Below are 24,330 nucleotides of genomic sequence, written 5' to 3'. Positions count from 1 at the left end.
AAATATTTTGGGGAATCCCTGGGTGGCTCAGCAGTTTAGCATCTGCCTTCGGCCCAGGGCATGATCCTGGAGTCCCGGGATCGGGTACCATGTCGGGCTCGGGCTCCCTGCATGGAGCCTGCTTCTCCCTCTGCCTGTGTCTCTGCCTCTCTCTCTCTCTCTCTCTCTCTCTGTGTGTGTGTGTCTCATGAATAAATAAAAAAAATATTTTTTTAAAAATTATTTATTTATTTATTTATTCATTCATTCATTCATTCATTCATTCATTCATTCATGAGAGACACAGAGAAAGGTAGAGACACAGGCAGAGGGAGAAGCAGGCTCCTTGCGGGGAGCCCAGTGCAGGACTCTATCCCAGGATCATGACCTGAGCCAAAGGTGGACGCTCAAGCGCTGAGCCACCTAGGTGCCCTTAAATAAAATCTTAAAAAAAAAAATTATGTTCTTATTTCTTAAAAAAAAAAAAAATTCTATATCAGGTGTCTTGACGTAAATTAGAATAGTTCCATGTGGTTTGTTTGTGTCATTTTTTTTTCCAGGTCAAACATTTAAAATTTAAAATTTCAGCTGCCAGTATTAGATTCTTTAACCAGGGATCCCTGGGTGGCGCAGCGGTTTGGTGCCTGCCTTTGGCCCAGGGCGCGATCCTGGAGACCCGGGATCGAGTCCCACGTCGGGCTCCCGGTGCATGGAGCCTGCTTCTCCCTCTGCCTGTGTCTCTGCCTCTCTCTCTCTCTCTCTCTCTCTCTCTCTCTCTCTATGACTATCATAAATTTAAAAAAAAAAAAAAAAAAAAAAAGATTCTTTAACCAGTAGGGGCTAAATGTTTACAAGACTGCATACGGTTCTTTTGTGGTATAGAAACATGTGGCTTTGAGTAAGAGTACTGGCTACTATGATCTTGGGCTTCATTAAGAAAAATGACTTTATTGTGAAATTGTTTCAGACTTACAGAAAAGTTATAAAAATAATAGAATTCCCAAATACCCTTTACGAAGATTCCCCAAATGTCGACTATATTTGCTTTACCATTCTCCCTTCTTCTCCCTCTCCTCTCTTTATGTGTATTTTTTTTTTCTGAAACACTTGAGAGAAAATTACAAACATACCCCTTTTCTATGAACTATTTCAGCCTTTTTCCCACAAGATCATTTTCTCACACAACCACAGTACAGTGGTCAAAACTAAGAAATTAACATTGATAAAGACTATTACTGAATTTATACATTGTGTCCAAGTTTTGCCAATTGATGCACATTTTAAAAATATTTTTAAAGATTTTATTTATTTGAGAGAGAACATGAGTGGGGAGCCTGATGTAGGGCTTGATCCCAGGACCCTGGGATCATGACCCAAGCCAAAGTCAGCCATTTAACCGACTGACACTCAGGCACCCCATCGTATTTTTTTTAGTAATTTTTTAAAAAAATTTATTGGAGAGGGAGAGAGAGCACAAGTGGGAAAGGGACTCCTCCGCATGTTCATGCTCTCTTTTTCTCTCTCTCAAATATGTAAGTTAATTAATTTTTTAAAAAATCTTAAATTTTTTTTTTTTTTTAAGATAGGGGTGCTGGAGTGGCTTATTTGGCTAAGTGGTTGACTCTTGATCTCAGCCCAGGTCTTTATCCTTAGGGTTTTGAGTTCAGGCCCCACGTGGGTGTGGAGCCTACTTAAAAAATTTTGTTTTAAGATAGATGCTTAATAGTTCTTTTTGCTTAATTGTAGCCTCCTTCACTGTGAGAACACTACCATGAGCCATTTCCTACAGCCCTTAAGGAAGCTTCCTGTCAGAGCCTTCTATACAAGTAAGTATTAATTAAAGGTGGTGCTGGCCTCTCTGTGCTTCAGTCTGCTTCTTGGTATACTGGGATAAACAGCTCCTATTTCACAGGATTGTTATTAGAATTAAATGATTTTATATCTGTGGGGTGCTTAGAGTGTCTGGCATGTAGTTATCACTGAAGTGCTAATGATTATTACCTCATCATTTTTATTGGCTGCATAGTGTTCTGTTGAATGACTGCCATTTGGTGTTGGACATTTAAGTTTGTCTCTAGGCTTTTTGTACTATAGACATTTCTGTGGTAACATATCTTGGCATAGCTTTAGGACAGATTTATAGAGCTGGAATTGCTGGATCAAAAGATTTATGTATTTTACAAGTTGGTATTTAGGCCAAATTGTTCTTCAGAGAGGTTGTCCCAGCTTACATGCATATGAGCAGAAAGTGCTCGTGAGTACATCAGTTCCCCATACCCTCATCAAAATTGTAGATTATGAACTTTTTTGGTTTTGTAAGCAGCCATTTAAATCCGTACAAAAATCTTCTGTCATCTTTATCTAGATATCCTTTTTATTCGATCATACCAGAAGGCATTTTGAATTGTCTAGTGAGAGTACCTTGGAAGTAAAATAAATTGGTTAAAGAGAGCAAAAACCAAATGTTTATTATGGTAGTTAATAGCACATCTGGGTGCTACTTATTTAGTTAGGATTTGCATCCTGGAGCATGTAGGAATCACATGAAGGATAGAAGGGAGGCACCCTCAGAAATTGAGCCATGGTCTTGGATCTGCAGAGAAGCTGTGTATTTATAAAGTGATAAGCCCAGCGGAGGGGTGGTCAGTAGTGGAGGGCTCTCTCTACTTACTACTTTTTGGAGAGGCAAAGTGTAAGCCTTTGAGAAGGTGAGAGATATAACTGAAGAAGGGGCTAGTGTAGCAGACAGCATTCAGTAGAGTGTGACTAGTCAGTCTAGGATAGTGGCTCACTGCAGTGAGGAGGGTATAACAGATCTCTTGTCAGCAAATATTTCAGAAAGTGGAAAAAAATTTGCTGTTTGGTCAGTCTTTCTTGGTCAGAGGTATAATATTTAGTTGTGAAATAGTAAGAGTTCATTAGGAATAATTAGAAGATGGGAGAGATTAGTGACATCCATACTTGCTCATTAAAAGAAGAAACAGCAACAGCCAAAATGTGGTAGGGGGATAGTGATGTTGGGAACAGGAAGGTTTCCTCCCCCCCCCCCAAAAAAAAAATAAAAAAAAAAAAGGAAGGTTTCCTCCCATTGGAAGTCAAGATGCAGTAAGAAGGGTATACTTTGGTTTAGTATAGGCTACTGGGAATTTAGCCTTTTTTTTTTTTTAATTTAGCTCTTGAGATTTTTTTTTTAATATTTTATTTATTCATTCATGAGAGACACACAGAGAGAGAGGCAGAGGCACAGGCAGAGGGAGAAGCAGGCTCCATGCAGAGAGCCCGACATGGGACTTGATCCCGGGTCTCCAGGATCATGTCCTGGACTGAAGGTGGTGCTAAACTGCTGAGCCACCCGGGCTGCCCAGCTCTTCAGATTTTAATAACAGCATTATTGAGATATAATCTGCATACCATAAAATTCATCTTTTTAAAGTGCAGTTCAGTGGTTTGTAGTATATTCAGAGTTGTGCAACCATCATCTCTATTAAATTTTAGAACATTTTCACTCTTTCCCCACGCTCCCTCCCCAAGCCAGTAACAACACTTGACTCATTAAACCATCACTCCCCATTTCTCCCTACCACTAATCTTGCCCCTGGCAACCACTAATCTATGTGTCTGTAGTATGTTTCCTATGCTGGACACTTCATGTGAATGAAATCTTACAATATGCAGCCTTTTGTGGCTGGCTTCTTTCACATAATGTTTTCAAGGTTCTTCATTCCTTTGTATTATCAAATAATACTCCATTGTATGGATATACAGCATTTTATTTATCCATTCACCTGTTGATGGACATTTAGGTTGTTTCTACTTTTTGACCGCTATTGAACATTCTTGTACAAGTTTTTGTGTAGATGTAGTTTTCATTTCTCTCAAGAATATCCTTAGTAGCAGAGTTGCTGGGTCATAATGGTAATTTTATGTTTAACATTTTGAGGAATTTACCATTCAGACTTTTTCAAAGTGGCTGCCCCATTTTTCAATCCCTCAAGCAGTGCATGAGTGTCTACTTTCTTTATATCTTTGCCAACACCTAGTTGTCTTTTTGATTATAACCATTGTAGTGAGTGTGAAGTGGTATCTCACTGTGGTTTTGATTTGGATTTCCCTGATTACTAACGATGTTGTATTGGTTTGCTATGGCTTCTCTAACAAAGTACCACCGAGTGGCTTAAGTAGTAGAAACTTACTCAAATTCTGGAGATTAGAGGTCTGAGATCAAGATGTCACAGTGTTGCTTCCTTCTGAGGGTTGTGAGGGAGAATCTGTTCCATATCTCTGGTCTAGCTTCTAATGGTTTGCTGGCAATCTTTGGCTTCTTTGGCTTGTAGAAGCATCATCCTGATCTCTGCCTTCATCTTCACACAGCATTCTCTTTATGAGCATGTCTGTCTCCAAATTTTTCTTTTTTTTAAAGATACCAGTTATATCAGATTCGGGCCTACCATGATGACCGTATTTTATCTTGTTTACCTTTTTAGAGACCCTATATCCAAGTAAGGTCACATTCTGTATTACTGGGAGTTAGGACTCAGCATATGAATTTGGAGGGGGGGTGGGACACAGTTCAACCCATAATAGATGTTGAGCATCTTTCCATGTGCTCATTGGCCATTTCTGTATCTTCTTTAGAGAAATGTCTATTCAGATCCTTTGTATATTTTATTTATTAATTAATTTTTAAAGATTTATTTATTTATTTTAGAGAGAGAGAGCATGAGAACGAGCATGAGCCAGGGAGGGAGAGAGAGAGAGGGAGAGATAATCCTTAGACCCTCTGCTGAGCACAGAGCCCGACATGATGATCTAAGCCGATATCAAGAGTCAGATGCTTAACCGACTGAGCCACTCAGACGCCCCCACCTTTGTATATTTTTAAATTGGATTGTCTTTTTTATTATAGAATTGTAAGAGTTTATGGGAGTTTGCATTTGAGAATACTAGTGTCTAGTCAGAATTGGGCCTGGATTGTAAAAGTAAGATTAGAGAGTCCTGAATGAGAAATGGTCCCTGACTTCTTATCCTGGACTGGGTGGTAGCCAGCTGGGCAACCTTGATTAGTTACTTGACCTCTTTGTGATTCAGTGTTTTCATCTTAAATTCTCTGGCTATGGTGGCAGTTGAGGTGCATTGTAATTTGATAGGAAAGATGCTTGTCTCTTACTTACTGGTAGAATTTGAAAACAGAAGGGTCTTTTTTTTTTTTTTTTCCAGAAGGGTCTTAATAGTGACTCAAGGTTGCAGCCACCTGTCAAACCCCTTCAGGGTCCAGTAACCTTTAATGAGGACTTTGGAGGTGCACTGACATATCCTGGGTCTTGTTTTAGTGCTGCTTGTATGATCCATCCCTGTCCCTTCTCCCAGTTTCAAAATGTTCTGTTTTTTGTTACAGATGCCAGAAGAGTCCACACTGCCTCTGCCCGCACCTTGTTCCTGCTACGGCCCCTGCCGATATTGTTGGTGACAGGCAGTGGCTATGCAGGTTACCGGCAGTATGAGAAGTACAGGGAACGAGAGCTGGAGAAGCTGGGGTTGGAGATTCCACCCAAACTTGCTGGTCACTGGGAGGTAGGACCAAGGTGGAACCACCTTGAGTTCTCATTTAGCACAATTAATCTGTCATTTTTTAAATTGCCCCAGAGTTGAAATGTTTGAAAAAGTGAAATGTGCTTTTTTGGAGCTCATGTCTTCTGTGGGTTTTTGGCCAGACACAGATGTTATGTCTTTGGCATTATGTTGGGCTTCCCTTCTGCATCCAGACCTACCCTTGATTTCCCCAAGAGCTCTGAGAAGTTATCTGCTATTGAAATCCTCAGAGTTCATGCCTTATGTTGGGGCTGGTATCCTACTTGTTCATGTACTGCTCTAATAAGCTGAAGCTGTTGGACTTTTGTGATGTGGAGGAGTTCTTACCAGGAACCAGACTGAAATAATCAAATTCTTTTATTGCTATTGCTCAAAATGCTACCCCCACAACAGGGCCACACAGTAGAGGCAGGCTTTAATGTTGTTGAACCATGTTATGACGTACAATGAACTCTGTTACTCAGTTGCCCTCCAGGGGCCCAGGATGATACCTAACTTAGAGTAGACATTCAGTAAATGTTGAAATTGAATATTAAGGTGTAAATTTAAAAATGCCTTCTTTTCAGCCATAATTTAACAAATGAAAAGTGTGAAATATCAGTAGATCCGATAGCCTGGGCAAAAGGGGTGGTGGTGAAAGTTGAGACTTTATGGCATTTGGAATGATGTGTTTGGGTTTCCTCATGAGCCTCTCCATATTGGTAATCTCGCTCAGCTGAATCCAGTGGCCAGAGCATGTGGGTCCTGAAGGCAAGTCCCAACCATGTTCTTTAGGAGCCTTGTGATCTTGAACCTGTCACTTGCCATCTGGTCTTCTGTGTGTGACTATGCTATAAATAGCATAAACAATTATAAAGCCGGTTGGATTGGAACCCATCTGAGACTCCTTCTAGCTTTAGCATAGTATATCTAGGAATATTTGTTGGCATTGGCATTATGTGCTACATTATAGGCTTCCTCCCAAAGACTTGTTTTGGATTTTGGTTTTGACCCTCTTCCTCCAGTAGAATCCACTGTAAAGATTTTATCTGATTTCTAGTAGTCCTGTAAAACTGATTTAGTCAGCTGGGCATAAAGATCCAGATGTGACTGTTACCCGAAGAAATCCCTTTTTGCTTGCCCATATATATCTGCCCTTTTTTATTTTTTTAGCCTTTTCATATGCCTTGGGCTTTATAATAGCCTATGTCAGACCAAGAGAAAAAAAAGCCTTCTGTCTTCTGGTAGTATATGACAAAATCCTTTTGGTGAAGGATAATTGTGTAGTATGTGAGTCATACTTTTTTATTTTATTTTATTTTTTTAATGTGTCAAATTTCTTTCTTTCTTTTTTTAAAAAAGATTTTATTTATTCATGAGAGACACAGAGAGAGGCAGAGACATAGGCAGAGGGAGAAGCAGGCTCTCTGCTGGGAGCCCAATGTGGGACTCGATCCCAGGACCTGGGATCACGCCCTGAGCCAAAAGGCAGATGCTCAACCGCTGAGCCACCCAGGCATCCCATGTCAAATTTCTTTTATTCATTAAATTCAGGATGGGGAAAATGAGTCCAAATAAGATATAAGTCCGTTAAATTTCCATTGTATTTAAGCCCATCAATGCTTTCAGCACACTCCCACCAATTTCAAAGGTCTCCAAAAGAATCTACATTTGGAAGAAATCTGTGATTTCCAAAATCATAAAAGACCAATGTCAGTAGTATTTAGCATTCACCATTTGTATAATTAGGATTACTGCTTTGTATGAGTCAATACCTGAAAGATGATGGTTTGTAAAGAGGATGGGGTTGATTGGCTTATAAACTCTAGGGCCTGGATAGTAATAGAACACTGGATCAGAGTGGCCTAGTTCAGCGTGAAATCAGAAGCCTCTACTGGTTAAGAGCCGGGTTTAAGTTAGATATTTTTCTTTTGGTTGAGTAAAATGGCCACAGGACTGCTGGATTTATAGGCAGGATGCCAGCATTTCACTTTATGAAAGGGAAATGGTCTGGATTCTGAGTAGACATTGTAGGATTTCAGGAGGGGCAGCAGGTCAGGAGAAGGGAGAGTGCTGATTGGCAGTTGCAGGCTGGATCCTAGTCCCACCCCTGCCCCCACCAAATCACTGTTCTTCTCAGGAAAAATGAGAGTACCCCAATCTGGTTGATCATCAGAATTGTTGGGGAGCTTTAAAAACTATGGATTCTTTGGTCTCACCCCTGGAGATTTAGAAAGTTTGGGCAAGGCTCAAGATCTTTGTTTTTAAAAAGTCCCTTTGGTGATTCTGATAAGCCAGATTTAGGAACCATGGACAGAAGAGCTGTAAGGTTTCTGTCAGGGCTGTGTTTTTAAGGGGCAAATGAAAATTCTGGTGATTTTGCTGGAATATAATCTCTTCATATCCCTCAGTCAAGTCTGGCATCTCAAGAGCTCAAGAGAGGGGACAGATTGGTAGTTGTGCCGAGATGAGCCCCTGGGGCTAAGGATTTATGCCCATATCTTCCCTTATTTCAATTTAAGTCTGTCAGTCCTTCCTCCCTTCCTTCCTACCTTTCTTTCTCCCGCCTTGCCTTGTGTTGTCTTGCCTTGTCTTCTGCCTTCTCCCTTCTCCTCCCTTCCCAACAGTATAGAAGAAACCATAACTCCAAAATCTGTGCCACTTTTACTCACTGCAGGTTCTACTCGGGGTGTGGGGAGAGGGCACAGCTCTTGCAGAGGGGCATCGGGCAGGTGGGTGTGGGACACGGTGTGAGGAGACTTGAGCTCAGCTGTGGCACTGGGTGAGCTGTTTCATCTTCCTGATTTCTGTTTTTTTATACATTTAAGAAAAAAAATATATTTTAAAGATTTATTTATTTATTCATGAGAGACACAGAGACATAGGCAGAGGGAGAAGCAGGCTTCTCACAGGGAGCCCGATGTGGGACTTGATCCCGGATCCCAGGATCACACACTGAGCCAAAGGCAGACGCTCAATCGCTGAGCCACCCAGGTGTCCCTAAGAAAATATTTTTAAGTTCTTTGCTCTAAGAGTCATGTTCTTTTCATATTAGGGAAAAAAGCTCATGCAGTTGGCTGAGTAGAAATGAAACCTATGAAGGGAGTTCTGTAACTAGCAGCAAAGTAAGAAGTAGCCTGTTGAGAGGCATCCAGGTTCCAGCAGCTCCACTCTTTTTCTCTTTATGTATATATGGCATCACTTTCCTCAGTGTAGAAATAGCTTTGTCATTTATCTTCTTATAAAGATAAATGCTCATTTTTATTTTTAATTTTTATTTATTTATTTTTTAAAGATTTTGTTTATTCATGAGAGACAGAGAGAGAGGCAGAGACATAGGCAGAGGGAGAAGCAGGCTCCCTATGGGGAGCCCAATGTGGGACTCGATCCCAGGACCCCAGGATCATGCCTTGAGCCAAAGCAGACAAGATGCTCAACCTCTGAGCCACCCAGGCAATGCTCATTTTTTGAAAACCAGAAAGCGTTGCAAAATATGAAGACGAAACAGTGATGACCCAGGATCCGACAATGCACAGGAAACCACAGTTCATATTTTGAGGAACTTACCCTTCTGGGCTTTTGGGTGTTTAGGAATATGTATTGTTAATTTTTATTTTTAATGAGATAGTTTTAAAATTTTTTAATGAAACACAAGCATGTAAAAATTCAAATACTAACGAAGAAGGGTTTACATAAAAAAGTCTTCCACTCTCTGCCTCACCTACTAATCCCATCTGCACTCTCCAGAAGCAAGCAAGCATTTTTAACATTAGTATGTCTTTCCAGAATGTCTCACTCTACTTATATATTTTTTGGCTATTCAAAACTGATTTAATTTTTTTTCAGTTTTACTGAAAAATAATTGATATACTTCACTATGTAAGTTTAAGGTATACAGCATGTTGGTTTGATTTACATATATTTTGAAATGATTACCAGAATAGATTCAGCTAGCATCCGTCATCTCTATAGATAGGATTTTTTTTAAATTTTAATTTAATTTTTAAAAGATTTTATTTTTTTATTCATGAGAGACACAGAGAGAGGCAGAGACATAAGCAAAGGAAGAAGCAGGCTCCCTGTAGGGAGCCCAGTGTGGGACTTGATCCCAGAACCCTGGGATCATACTCATGAGCCGCAGGCAGGCACTTAACCACTGAGCCACCTGGGTATCCCTATAGATAGGATTTTAAAAAGAAAGGAAAAGGAAAATTTTCTTCTATGATGAGAACTCTTAGAATTACCTCTCTTATTTTCCTGTGTGATAGACAGCAGTGCTAGCTATTGGCATCATGTTGTACATTCCATCTCTAGTACTTATTTCTTTTATAACTGAAAATTTGTACCTTTTGTCCTTCTAGTTCCCTTTCTCCCCTCACTCTATATAGTCTGATCTCTTTTCCTCTGAGTTTGGTTTTTTTCTTTTCCTTTTTCTTTTTCTTTTTCTTTTTTTCTTTTCTTTTCTTTTTTTACCTTTTATTTGTTTTTGTTTTTTTTAGATTCTACATATAAATAAATCATACAGTATTTGTCTTTCTCTGCGTGACTTAATTCACTTAGCATAATGCCTTTGGAGTACATCCATGTTGTTGCAAGTGTAGGATTTCCTCATTTTTTCCTGTCTGAATAATATTCTATTGTATGTATGTATGTATATATGTCCTGTGCATGTGTATATGTATCACACACACACAACTTGTTTATCTGTTGGACACTTAGGTTGTTTCCATGTCTTGGCCACTGTAAATAATGCTTTAATTTTTATTTATTTATTTATTTAAATTTTTAAAAAATTTTATTTATTTATTTATGATAGTCACAGAGAGAGAGAGAGAGGCAGAGACACAGGCAGAGGGAGAAACAGGCTCCATGCACCGGGAGCCTGACGTGGGACTCGATCCCGGGTCTCCAGGATTGCACCCCGGGCCAAAGGCAGGCGCTAAACCGCTGCGCCACCCAGGGATACCCAATGCTTTAATTTTTAAAGTCCGCTTTAGTGAGGTATTATTTCCATACAGTAAAACATACCCTTTTTAAATATACAGTTCATTGTTGCTTTTATTTTATTTATTTTTTATTTTTAAAGATTATTTATTTATTTATTCATAGAGACAGAGAGAGAGAGAGAGAGAGAGAGAGAGGCAGAGACACAGGCAGAGGGAGAAGCAGGCACCATACAGAGAGCCTGACACGGGGCTTGATCCAGGGTCTCCAGGATCACGCCCTGGGCTGCAGGCGGCGCTAAACCACTGTGCCACCGGGGCTGCCCTCATTGTTGCTTTTAAAATATAGTTGACATAAAATATTATATTAGTGTTGTACATATAGCATGGTTTGACATTTATGTATATTCCAAAATAAGTGCCTACTAAGTTACCATCTGTCACCATACAAAATTATTGACTGTTCTTTCTGCTCTACCTGACTTATTTAATATTAAACTTTTTTTTATTTATTCATGAGAGACACAGAGAGAGGCAGAGACATAGGCAGAGGGAGAAGCAGGCTCCCTGTGGGGAGCCCCATGGTGGACTCGAACCCAGGACCCAGGATCATGCCCTGAGCCAAAGGCAGATGCTCAACCACTGAGCCACCCAGGCATCCCTAATTGTTACACCTCTTAATTCCCTTCACCTATTGCACCTATCCCCCAAGCCTCCTGCCCCCTGACAAACACTACTTTGTTCTCTGTATTTATGAGTCTGTTTCTCTTTTCCTTTCCTTTGTGTTTTAGATTCTACATATAAGTGAAATTGTATGATATTGTCTCTATTTCTCTTAACATAATACCTTGCATGCCCATCCATGTTGTCACAATGGCAAGAGTTTCACTCTGTTTTGTGGCTGAATAATAATATTCCACTGTGTGTATATACTACATCTTTATCCATTCATTTGTCTGTGGACAATTAAGTGGCTTTCATATCTTAGGTATTATAAATACTGCTACAGTGAACATGGGGATGCATATATCTTGTTGAATTAGTGTTTTTTTTGTTTTCTTCAGATAAATACCCAGGGTTGGAATTTCTGGGTTGTATGGTAGCTATGTATGTATGTATGTATGTATGTATTATTTTTAAATTTATTCATGAGAGAGAGAGAGACAGAGACATAGGCAGAGGGAGAAGCACCTCCATGTGGGGGAGACTGAGGTGGGACTCAATCCCAGGATCCCGGGATCATGACCTGAGCCAAAGATAGACACTCAGCTATGGAGCCACCCAGGTGCCCTGGTAGTTCTATTTTTAACTTTTTGAGGAATCCTCATACTGTTTTTTACAGTGGCTGCACCAATTTACATTTCTACATTTCACAGTGCATGAGGGTTCCCTTTTCTCCACATCCTTGCTAACATTTATTTCTTGTTGTTTTGATACTAGCCATTCTGGCAGGTGTGAGGTGATGATATCTCATGTGGTTTTGATTTGCATTTCCCTGATGACTAATGATCTTGATTTCTGACCATTTTTTAATTGGTTGATTTTTTATTTTATTTTTTTTTTTGGTGTTGAGTCATAGGGATTCTTTATGTATTTACCAGGAATATCATTTGCAAATATCTTCTCCCATTCAGTAGGTTGCCTTTTCTTTTTTGTTGATGGTTCCTTTTGGTATGCAAAAGATTTTTAGTTTGATGTAGTCCCAGTTTAATTTTGCTTTTGTTGCCCTGGCCTGAGGAGACAGATTAAAAAAAAATATTGCTGAGACTAACATTTAAGAGTTTACTGCCTATGTTTTCTTTTAGGAGTTTTATGGATTTAGGTCTTACTTGTAGGATTTATTTATTTTGAGTTTATTTTTGTATATGGTATAATGAAATGGGCCGATTTCATTCTTTTGCATGAGGCTGTCTAGTTTTCTCAGCACTATTTAAAGAGATGGTCTTCCTCCATTGTTTATTATCTCCTTTATTGTAGATTGACTGTGTAAGGGTGGGTTTATTTCTGGACTCTCTGTTCTGTGCCATTCATATATGTGTCATTTCATTGGTTTTTTTGATAAATTTGTACACAGTACATATACTGTGTAATCACTACCATACTTGAAATAGAGAAGAACATTGTACCCCTTTGTAGTCAGTATCCACTCATGGTTCCAAGACAATCACTCATCTGCTTTCTGTCACCATGGATTAGATTTGTCTTTTAAGAAATTTTAATAAATGGAATATACTTTAATATGTGGTTTATTTCATAGCATGAAGTGGAGATTTATCCATGTTATTGCATTTTTTGGGATTTCATTCATTTTTATTGCTAACTAGTTTCTTATTGGGTGACTATCACCCAAATTGTTTTTAATTCTTCTGTTGGTGGACATTTGGGTGGTTTGCAGCTTTTGACTATTTGTGGACATTTGGGTGGTTTGCAGCTTTTGACTATTGTGTATACATGTTATATGGGCATCTTTTTTTCATTTCCCTTGTGTAAATACCTAAAAGTACAATTATTTGGTCATAGGGAAGTATATATATTTAACTTCATAAGAAATTAAAAAACTATTTTGAAAGTAATTGAACCACTTTGTATTCCCAATTAGCAATATGTGAGAATTTGTGATCTTGCTAAGATCACTTATTCTAGAAGCTTTTTGGTAGAAAAATTCATTTTAGATATACCACTTTTCATTTTAGAAGTGGTTCTTTTTTATGTCTTCTGTTTTTCTCATTATGCTCATTTTCCTACAAGTCCTTGAGCTTATTGTGCTTGTTTAGATAGATGTCTCAAAGTCCTTTTCTCCTGATTTCATCATCTTGTGTTATTTCTGGGTCTCCTTCTACTGGCTGATTTTTCCCCCCTTCCTGGTTGTTCCTTCTTTACGTGTGTAGTAATTTTTATTCAGTACTATACATTGTGAGTTTTACTTTGTCAAATGCTCGATTTTGTTGTTTTCCATCAAATACTGATAGATTTTATTTTAGAAGGTAGTTAACTGATTTGTGGATCACTTTGATCCTTTTAGGCTTGTTTTGATGCTTTGTTAGGATACATAGCCTTTACTCTGGACTAGTCTAGCCCTACTGCGTATACTAAAGTATGACCCTTTTGGGCTATCTCTTAAATCTCCGGAGTATTCAGTGAGTACTTTCCATCTAGCTGGTTGAAAGTGTCTCCTGTCTTGTGTGAGCTCTGGGAATCATTTGCCTTATAGCTCTCTGATCATTTTTTGTGTCTCATGGAATTTAACCCTAGATACACTCATTGCTTAATCCTCAGCCAGGGATTCCAGACTCCTCTGTAGATTTATGAAGTTCTCTGGATAGCTCCCTCCTTTCTCCACCTTAGAGAACCTAGCTATTTATTGACATAGTAACTTTGGTTTCATTACAAATAAGCAAAACTCATTTCAGCAGGGACATTTGGAGGGGTCTATTTTATCATTAAAGGGTTCTAGAACCAATTCCAGCATATGTGATTGTGAATGGGGGATTGTGTCTCCTACACCAACAAGCAGTTCTCTTGACACCAACCAGGTGTCCTACAGTTCAACTCAGTTCTGACACTATCTGCCCAGAGCTCGCATCAGATTTTACAGGTTAAGGGCTCAAGTCCTACAAGACTGTCGTCTGTTCTGCCCCACCCTCCACCTTCAGATGCCATCAAAAGTTGTCACCTGTGCTTCTGACCGACTAGCTATAGATTGGAGGTTCCAACCACCCCCTCCTTGAGTTATAGCTTAAGAACGCAGTCCTACAACCCTGCTACCCTTACCCCCTTTGGATGGCAATTGCAAGTCTTGTTGTTTTTTTTTTTTTTTTTTAAGATTTTATTTATTTATTCATGAGAGATACAGAGAGGCAGAGACATAGCAGGAAGCAGACTCCCTGTGGGGAGCCCAGTGTGGGACTCGTTCCCAGGACCTGGGGATCATGACCTGAGCCAAAGGCAGATGCTCAGTCACTGAGCCTCCCAGGTTTCCTAGTCCTGGTGTTTTTGGTTGAATGGCTGTAAATCAGAGGTTTCCGCTGCCTTCTTAGGTTCACTTAATTTGGGCAGCCCTGGTGGCACAGCAGTTTAGTGCCGCCTGCAGCCCAGGGCGTGATCCTGGAGACCCTGGATCAAGTCCCACGTCAGGCTCTCTGCATGGTGCCTGTTTCTCCCTCTACCTGTGTCTTTGCCTCCCTCTCTCTCTCTCTCTCTCTCTCTCTCTCTCTCTCTCTCTGTCTCTATGAATAAATAAAGTCTTTAAGAAAAAATTAAAAAAAAAAAAGAGGTTCACCTAATTTGCTGAGCAGCTCACAGGGCTTAGAGAAACATTTTACTTGCTAGATTACCAGTTCGTCACAAAGGATATTAAAGGATAACCAGTCAACAGCCAGATACAGAGATACCTGGGGTCATGTCCCATGCAAAGGAGCTTCTGTTCTCATGGAGTTTGGGCCTCTGCCCAGTGGTACATGGAAGTCTTCTGGTTCCCCAACCTGGAAGCAGTCAGAACCTCATCTTTTTGGGTTTTTATGGAAGTTTCATTACATACACATGAATGATTAATTAAACCATTGGCGAATGGTGATTGATTCCACATCCAGTTCCCCACCCCTCTCCCAGGTCAGGGGTTGCAACTGAAAGTTCCCCCCTCTTTAGTTGTTGGTTCCCTATCCTTACAGGATTTCCCAAAGTCAGCTTGTTAACATAAACCCAGTAGTGATAGAAAGGGAATTTTATGAATAACAGAGGACACCCATTTTACCTTTATGGCTCTGAACTGATTTTAGGAGCTGAGGACAAAAGACTACATGGTATAACAGTGGATGCTTCCACTGTTCTTGTCACTCAGGAAATTCCACAGGTTTGGGGAGCTATGAGCCAGGAACCATGACCAATTGTTATTAACAAATATGTTTTGCTCAAATGAATGACCAAATATATATTTTTTACAAATCACAATATCACTCATATTTCAGGAATGACTGCTTATAGAAGCTGTTACCACCGTTTAAGGCTCTTCTGCCCCTTTATTGGGGTGATAAGGCACCGGCTGCCCTTCTGCTCCTGTACTCTGAGCTCAGCTAGAGTCCCATTCCCTATGCTGCAGCCATCCAGCAAGTCCCTTACATGTGTAACAGGGACTTCACTTTCCTCACTGGCTGAGAGAAGTATTTGGGAGGAAAGGAGAGATCAAGGTCATATTAACGTGAAACTGATGATCCGTGATTTCTGGGGAGCGCAGCTAAAGGAGAGGGATATGGGGACCACCCTTACTCCTCATGTTGCTCCTGTTGTACACCGTGTATCCTCATTGCCTCTACCCTCTGTGTATGTGTCTGTCTTTGTGTTGGTCCATGTGCTCTCCTCAACCCCCTCTGGCATCTTTCCCTTCTCATCAGCTTCTTCTGAGTCATTTTGCTGTTTGTTCTAACGGTACCCTCTCTTCCTCTCCTCACAGAAACCATTCCAGAATATTTTGGTGTTGTGTATTTACCCACAGTCTTGGTCTCTTTATTCTTTCTCTTTTTTGAGAAAGAAAAGATTCTTTCTCTTTTCTCACTTTTGATAAAATGGTCTGTCTTAGCTCAGCCTGCTGTAACAAAATACCATGGACAGGGGTGGCTTAAATAGAAGAAATTTACTGTGTCCCAGTTCTGGGTGCTGGAAAGTCTGAGATCAGGGTGGTTATTAGTATAGTCAGGTTCTGATGAGAGCCCTCTTCCTTGTAGACTGTGTCCTCACATGCCAGAGAGAGAGAGGGAACAAGCTCTCCCCTGTCTCTTCTTATAAGGGCACTAATCAAATCAGAAGGTCTCTACCCTCATGACCTAATTATCTTCCAAAGGCCCCATCTCCAGACACCTTCCCTTTGAGAGTTAGGACTTCAACATACGAATTTTGGTGGGAGATTGACATAAAATTTCCCATTTTAATCACTTTTAAATGTACATAATTCAGTGGCATTAAGTACATTCCATTACCACTATTTCTAGAACGTTTTCATTGTCCCAAGCAGAAACTTTGTACCCATTAAACAATACTGTATTGTTCTCCTGCCCCCCACCTCTGCAGCCCTTAATCACCACTGTTTCTGGGTATTTCATATTTGCCTATTCTGGATATTTCATATCAGTGGAATCATACATTTGCCCTATGTTTTTCAAGAGTTACCTATTTTGTAGCATCTGTTGGAGTTTCATTTCTTTTTAAGGTTGAATAATACTGCATTGTATGGATTTATACCACATTTTATTTATCCATACTTGGTCATTTCCACTGGGTAGTTGGCTTTTGTGAATAGTGTTGCTGTGAACACTGGTATACAAGTATCTGCTTGAGTCATTGCTTTCAGTTCTTTTGGGTATATACCTAGGAGTAGAATTGCTGGATCATATGGTCATAAGTGTTTCACTTTCAGAAGGACTGCCAGACTTTCCCACAGTGGCTGTACCATTTTACATTTACACTAGCGATACAGAAGAATTATGGTTTCTCCACATCTCACCAACACTTACGCACTTTTGATAATAACCATTTTAATGGCTGTGAAGTGGAATCTCAGTGTGGTTTTGTTTTAAGTTTTTTTTTTTTTTAAGATTTTATTTATTTATTCATAGACACACACACACACACACAGAGGCAGAGACACAGGCAGAGGGAGAAGCAGGCTCCTTGCAGAGAGCCCGACGTGGGACTCAGTCCAGGGTCTCCAGGATCACGCCCTGGGCTGCAGGCGGCGCTAAACCGCTGCGCTACTGGGGCTGCCCTCAGTGTGGTTTTGATTTGCATTCCCTAATGATTAGTGATGTTGTGCATCTTTTTCACATGCTTGTATCTTCTTTGAAGAAATGTTTATTCGAGTCCTTTGCCCGTTTTTCCATTGGATGATTTGCTTTCTTTTGTTGAGTTGTAGAAGTTCTTTGTATGTTCTGAATACTAGACCCTTACCAGATATATGTATTTGCAGATATTTTCTCCTGTATATTGTATTTTCACTCTCTTGATAGTATGTTTTGATACACAAAAGTTTTTAATTTTGATGAGGCCCAGTTTATCTATTTTTACTTTTATTGCCTTTGTTTTTGGTGTCCTATCTAGGAAGTCATTGTTGAATCTAATATTGTAGAACTCTTTTCCCACTTTTTCTAAGAAAAAAATTAGATTTTTCTAAGAAAAATTCTAGGTCTTATGTTTAGGTTTTTGATACGTTTTAATGGTGTAAAGTAAGAAAGGCTCCAGTTTCATTGTTTTGCATGTGGATATCAGTTTTCTCAGCACCATTTGTTGGGAAGACTCATTTTCCCATTGGATCATCTTGGCACACTTGTGAAAATCCATCTCCTCTTTTATTTCATTTAATTTTATTTTATTTAGGGGGGCAGGAGCAGAAGGAGAGGGAAAATCTTAAGCAGGCTCCATGCTCAGTGTAGAGCTTGACATGGGGCTTGATCTCACAACTCTGAGATTATGACCAGAGCTAAGATAGAGTCCATTCTGTAACCAGCTGAGCCATCCAGGTGCCTCTCTCCTCTTTTATTTATTTATTTTTTAAGATTTTATTTATTTATTCATGAGAGACACAGAGAGACAGATAGACAGACAGAGGGAGAAGCAGGCTCCATGCAGGGAGCCTGACGCGGGACTCGATCCCTGGTCTCCAGGATCACACCCTGGGCTGAAGGCAGGTGCTAAACCGCTGAGCCACCCCAGCTGCCCCCTCTCTCCTCTTTTAAATGACAGATGAGGGCAGGCCAGGTGGCTCAGTGGTTTAGCACCACCTTCAGCCCAGGCTGTGATCCTGGAGACCTGGGATCGAGTCCCATGTCGGGCTCCCTGCATGGAGCCTGCTTCTCCCTCCGCCTGTGTCTCTGCCTCTCTCCCTGTGTTTTTCATGAATAAATAAATAAAATCTTTTTAAAAAAATGACAGAGATGATATAACGCTATGAGAGAATGTTGGAAAACAGGACAGTCATGATCCCCTCTCATTCCCACCATATGACAATGAGTGCATAACCTTGGGCTTTATTTTTCATACATTCACTTTTTGTCTCTCTGTAAGTAGATACACCTGTTTTGTGTTATGCCTTTTTGCCTTATATGCATTGCTATATGGGATGATTTTGCAGGGTGGCATGAAAGAATCTTAAGTATTTTCACAGTGGATTGTGGTGCACTGGTAGATTTTGCCATTATGAATAATGTTGTAGAGCACATCCTCACACATAGGCTTTCTCATTAGGGCAAATGCCTATGTATAGAATTGCTCTCTCTGGATGCCTACCATGGATTGTGGTATGTGTGTGGCTTCTAAAATTATTGTACTTATTTGTAGTTGGCATTGTTGAGTATATGAACCACATTGGGTATTAGCAAAACAGAAGTTGTCATAGATGAACATGATTCCCTTTAAAATCACTCATTCATTCAACAGATTTTTGTGTTCCATCTATACACTAAGCCTTGTTGAGATACTGGAGATACACTAGTGAGTAGAACCAGAGCTTCTGTCCTCAGATCTTCCCTTATTAGTGAGTGAGACAAATAAGAAACAAATGGACACATGGACATGTCCAGTGGTTCAAATGCCATGTAGAAGGCTTAAACAGGTAGTGGGCACAGATATCTGGGTTGGGTAGAGCCATGCTTGGTCTGAGGCTTTCAGGGAAGGAAGGAAGGGAGGGAGGGAGGGAAGAAAGGAAGTAGGTTGGTAGGTAGGTAGTAGGTGTGTTGAAGGTGCGTTGCTTAGTGTCCCCTGAATGGCGACTGAAGGAGCAGAAGGGTGAGCCAAGGGGCATCTGAGAGGAGAGCAGTCCAGGCAGAGTCTTGAGATGGACAGTATACTTGTTACTGTTGAAGAAGAGCAAGAGCCTTTGTGACTGGAGGTGCAGAGGGCAGAGCAGTACAAGCCCTGGAGGACTGTATCACTCTGGGCCTGTTCTCTGAGTGAGGGTTGAATGATGCATGTTCTGATCTGGTTGCTCTGGCTGCTGAGGAAATACATTGAGGGAAGGCTGGGGTGGAGGCAGGAGGGCTGGGGGGAGGATCTTATAGTATCCCAGCAAGGGAAGGTGGTGGCTTGGGTCAGAGTGGGAGCTGGGAGTAGGGGAAGGGCTTGATTCTGGGTGTATTTTGAGGGGAGAGTGGACAGGATGCACTGAGGGATTGGTTGGGGGGAAATGGGAAATGACTCATGATTTCTGACTTGAGCGGATGGAGAGGTAGAGTAGCTCTCTTCACATAGAGCTGTAGAAAAAATAGGGAGCAGCTAGACCCTGGTGCCTTAATTCAGTTTGTAACTTGCTTTTCTTTCTTTCTTTTTTTTTTTTTAAGCATTTTATTTATTTATTCATAGAGACAGAGAGAGAGAGGCAGAGACACAGGCAGAGGGAGAAGCAGGCTCCATGCAGGGAGCCTGATGTGGAACTCGATCCGGGTCTCCGGGATCACGCCCTGGGCTGGAGGTGGCGTTAAACCCGCTGAGCCACCAGGGCTTCCCCCACTGAGCCACCAGGGCTGCCCAGTAACTTGCTTTTCTTAAATGCAAGTCCACTTCAGCATTTTTCACATTTGTTCTATGTTTATCCTGGCTCAGAGTACTTGTAAATTTAACATTTACACTGAATGGCATGGAACAAGGAATCCATGCTCCTCCAGAAACAGGGCTCCCAGCCTTGTCAAACCATGAAGACTCCCTGCCCTTAGAGCAGGAGCTGAGGTGGTCAGAGAGCCTGGAGTAGAGCTGCTTCCAGGAGTTTCTTTTCAAGAACCCATGATGTCCTGGAAAAGCTCTGGGTTTGTGGTCAGAGTGCCTGTTCAGTTAGACTGTGCAGGTCTGATGTTTGGCCTTGAAAGGAGGGTGGTTGACACGGATCTCCACAGAGAGCTGGCTTTGAGTGAACAGCACAGAGGATAGAAGCCAACCAGGTGTGCCTGGAGCTGTCATGTGTTCTGAGTTTGTGTCGCAGTTGTGATTGCGGGTACGCATTTTTATGTCCTCATTGTTCTTTTGTCCTCGTCAAAAAGGGAACCAAAACCTTCATAGGCACTTCTTAACAAGAGGGGTGGAAGGTGTGTCACACCTATGAACCTAAAGTTACCAGGTAACATCGGATGTCAGGTGTGTGGGTGGGGGTTGAGGGGAGTGCATAGCTGTGCAGCCTGCCGCCTCCAGGGTTTCCTGTGAACACCCAAGGTGATTTGAGTTCCATGCAGGTTGACATCTGGTGATAGACTCCTTGGTCTAGCATTTCTAAGGTGTCCTTTTTTCCTTGACTATTGGACCTAAGAACAAAGATACATATGGTGGGAAAGCTGGCCTGATGGAAATGATGGGCCCGTTGGGGAGGAAGCAATCCTCCTGTCCCTCTTCCTGCCAGCCTCTGAAGTGACTCCACAGAGAGGGATGGACTGATGGCTGCAGAGCGAGCCATGATTGGCATCTGGCCTCTTCTGTTATGTGCAAAGGGCTCTCGCCTTGAACACCAGTACCCAGCACCAGCACCCAGCGTGGAGCCAGGCACTTGAGGGTGATGAATATACCTGGACTGAGTGGGCAGCAAGTAAGTGGTTCAGTCCTGAGGTCCTCAGTGTGAAGCAGCCGCAGTGGATGCTGAGAATGGGCCTGGCTGTACTGTCTCACTAAGAGCAGTAGAAGCTCTGCATGTGGAATGTGGTCTTGGGTTTTTCTACCCAGTAACAGAATTTTAAGTGTTTTCTGTGGTTTAAAGCAAACTCTTCCAACTCTTATAATGTGAACACTTTAGAACAGAGTAGGAAAATTGAGAGAATAAAGTTATACCCACATACACACCTTTATCATATCTACTTTATCTCTGTGTATGTGTATATATATTTTTTATTTTTCTCTGAAATGTTTGAAAGTACATTGCAGTCATTATGAAACTTCAATTCTAAATGCTGCAGTTTGTATTTAAGCATAACAACAGCTTAGTTTTGTTGTTCATTTTCGGACTGGCCATGGGGCTTGTGGCAAGGAGGTGTTCAGGGACCAGCAGCGTAGACAATAGGCCTCAGTCAGGAGCAGCTGGGTGCGTATAAACGCTCATGCCCTGCATTAGCACTGCTTTCTTATTTCCAGCCTTAGTTTAGAACCGTAAAAAATATATGGTGCTGCATTCCAGTTTGTGAAAAGGAATGAGGACAGATCAGCCTGTGCCCACACATTGTCCTGTGCCCATTGTCCCTGTGTCCTGCCCACCCACCTGGAGCCCCATTGGCCTGCACTTGGCATACTCCTCTGTGCTATGGTGTCTGGGACCCTGAACAGTATTGAACATGTTCTGCACTTTTTACAACTTTATATAATTACTATAGCTTTGTTCTTCTCATCTGTAAACAGGCTGCTATTAACTCCCTCATAAGGTTATTAAATGAGAAAGATGTATGTGTAGATACCTCATCCCATGCTGGCAGGGAGTAGAGATTCAGTACATACAGGCACACCTCATTTTTGCATTTTGCTTTATTGCACTTCAAACATAATTGGGTTCTTTTTACAAATAGAAGGTTGGTGGCAACCCTGAGTCTCTGAGGCTAGCAAGTCTGTCAGTGCCATTTTTCCGACAGCATTTGCTCACTTTGTGTCATATTTTGGTAATTCTTGCAATATTTCAAATGTTTTCATTATTATATTTGTTACAGTGATCTGTGATCAGTGACTACAACTTGCTAAAAGCTCAGATGGTGGCTAACATTTTTTAGCCATATTTTAAAATTACATACATTGCTTTTTTGTTGTTTTTAAGATTTTATTTATTTATTTATTTGAGGGAAAGAGAGAGCATGAGCCAGGGTGGGAGAGTCAGAGGGAGACGGAGAAGTAGGCTCCTCACTGAGCCGGGAGCCCAATGTGGTGAGCCACCCAGGTGCCCGTGTACATTGCTTTTTAGACACAATGCTGTTGCGTGTTTAATATATTAATATATGGTATAAATGTAAAACATAACTTTGACATGCACTGGAAAATCCAAAAGTTCATTTGACTTGCTTTATTGCGGTATTTGCTTTATTGCAGTAGGCTGAAACCAAACCAGCAATATCTCCAAGGTATGCCTAGACTGTTTTACTTCTTACCTAAGAGGTGTTGAGGAAATGTGGATGTTGAAGTGGGCAAACAGTCAAGTTGGCAGAGAAGTAGATCCCTCTCGCCCGCTCAGGTATAGTTTACAGCCCAGCTCTGTCCTCAGAGGATCTTGGGCTCGTTCAAGGGCAGGAGGGTATCTCAGGGTCCTCAGGGCCCCTCCCCGCGAGGAGCTGTGGCAGCCACTCCTCCAGGTCACTCAGGCTCTGCCGGAGTACAGCCAGCCCCAGGCCTGCCTCCTCGGGCCTTTACCTCTTCCCTGCCTTCTCCAGCCCAGGACAGCTCTTTGTCTGTATCCTTCACCTCTCGGGAACAACTTGCCTCCCAAGGTTTTGGGCAACCAGTGTGTGGGAGAGCCAGGACTCTGCCCGAAGAAGAGGAGGAACAAGACAAAGCTGAGCTCTGGGGCTGGAAGGAGTCCAGGGTGGCTCAGACACCTTCAGGGCCCTGTGTGGAGCTTTCTGCTAGGCTCTTCTGCCAAAGATCACTTTGTTTCCTTTATCATGCTGCAGACCACCCCTCCTCCAGGAGCTGTTGGTGGAACTAACAAACATGCATAGATTTGAGGGGGGAATTTGGCAAGGGCTGGGAGAAGCTTTCAGATGAGGAAATCTCCTGAGGACATGTCATGCTTGTTCTGGCTCCTTGCCCAGACTTTTGAGAGGCTAACTTGCCCATGGCTTCTTGTGCCAGCCATGAGACACCAGCCATCACCAGTCTTCCTCAGGAGGCCTCTACTGGCCCCCAGGGAATGGGAATTAGCAGACAGCACCTGCCACCCTTGCCCCACCGTTACCTTCATCCCCTGGCAAAGTAGTGCCTGAAATCCCTTCAGCAGGGAGCTACAGTGGCTTCACTGACCTGGGACGCCCCTTCACAGATGCTGGTGGCCAAATGGCCTGGGGCCTGCAGAGCCTTGAAGTGGCGCTAGGTGGCACTCCCACACAGGGGTGTCCCAGTAATATGGGACCGGATTGAGGGTGGGAATGTAAACTTACCAAAGGGCTTTTGTTTTTCCCAGAGGTCATTTTTAACTATTGTCTGGAATCTAGAAGGCATTTCCTTACTGAAACATACGTGGTGGAAGTCAGGTTAGAAGGCTGATGTCAAGACAGACTTAGGGCTGGTTTATGAGTTTTATTTTTTTTTAATATTTTATTTATTTATTCATGAGAAACAGAGAGAGGCAGAGACACAGGCAGAGGGAGAAGCAGGCTCCCTGTAGGGAGCCCCATGCGGGACTCATCCTAGGACTCCAGGATCACGCCCTGGGGCGAAGACAGATGCTCAACCACTGAGCCACCCAGGGATCCTGAATTTATGAGTTTTCTAAACACCAATCTGCCTGAGAAGCTTAGAATGGTTATAAAGGAACTCTGGTAGATGTGGAGGGGCCCTGTTGCTCATTTTACAGGAAGAGCATTGGTGCTTCAAAGGCTGCTCAGCAAATCAGAACCCGGGCTTTAGTTTTTCTCTCTCTAGGGTAACTTGGACTGAGCCTGATCTGGAAACACTGGCAGCTTTGAGGAAGTTAGAATGGTCCTCCAGGATCTCTCTGATTCTGGAATTTAGTGTTACCTGGATTCTGTGTTAACTCCCTTTGCTTTAACTCATTTTTATCCTTCTCACAGTGTGTTTGCTTGGAGCTCTGGGGTAAGAATGGATCTTAAGTCTCACTAAGGCTCAGAGAATCCAGTGGGCCCAGGCTAGGAGACTTTGAAGTGTAGCCCATGTCAGATATTCACCAGCT

General features: G+C 41.7%; 1 protein-coding gene across 3 annotated transcripts in view; it reads left to right on the top strand.

Moving 5' to 3' along the window:
* Positions 1-24,330, top strand: part of PISD (phosphatidylserine decarboxylase) — a 44,558-nt gene that overhangs the window by 8,589 nt on the left and 11,639 nt on the right. For all 3 annotated transcript variants that reach the window (XM_025986001.2, XM_072723283.1, XM_072723285.1), the window contains exons 2-3: positions 1,726-1,805; positions 5,375-5,550. In XM_025986001.2, coding sequence (XP_025841786.1) covers positions 1,726-1,805; positions 5,375-5,550 — 256 coding nt within the window. The remainder of the gene's footprint in view (positions 1-1,725; positions 1,806-5,374; positions 5,551-24,330) is intronic.

The sequence above is a fragment of the Vulpes vulpes genome, chromosome 10, assembly GCF_048418805.1.
Source record: "Vulpes vulpes isolate BD-2025 chromosome 10, VulVul3, whole genome shotgun sequence".
Taxonomy (NCBI): domain Eukaryota; kingdom Metazoa; phylum Chordata; class Mammalia; order Carnivora; family Canidae; genus Vulpes; species Vulpes vulpes.
This window is presented reverse-complemented; position numbering and strand designations above follow the sequence as displayed.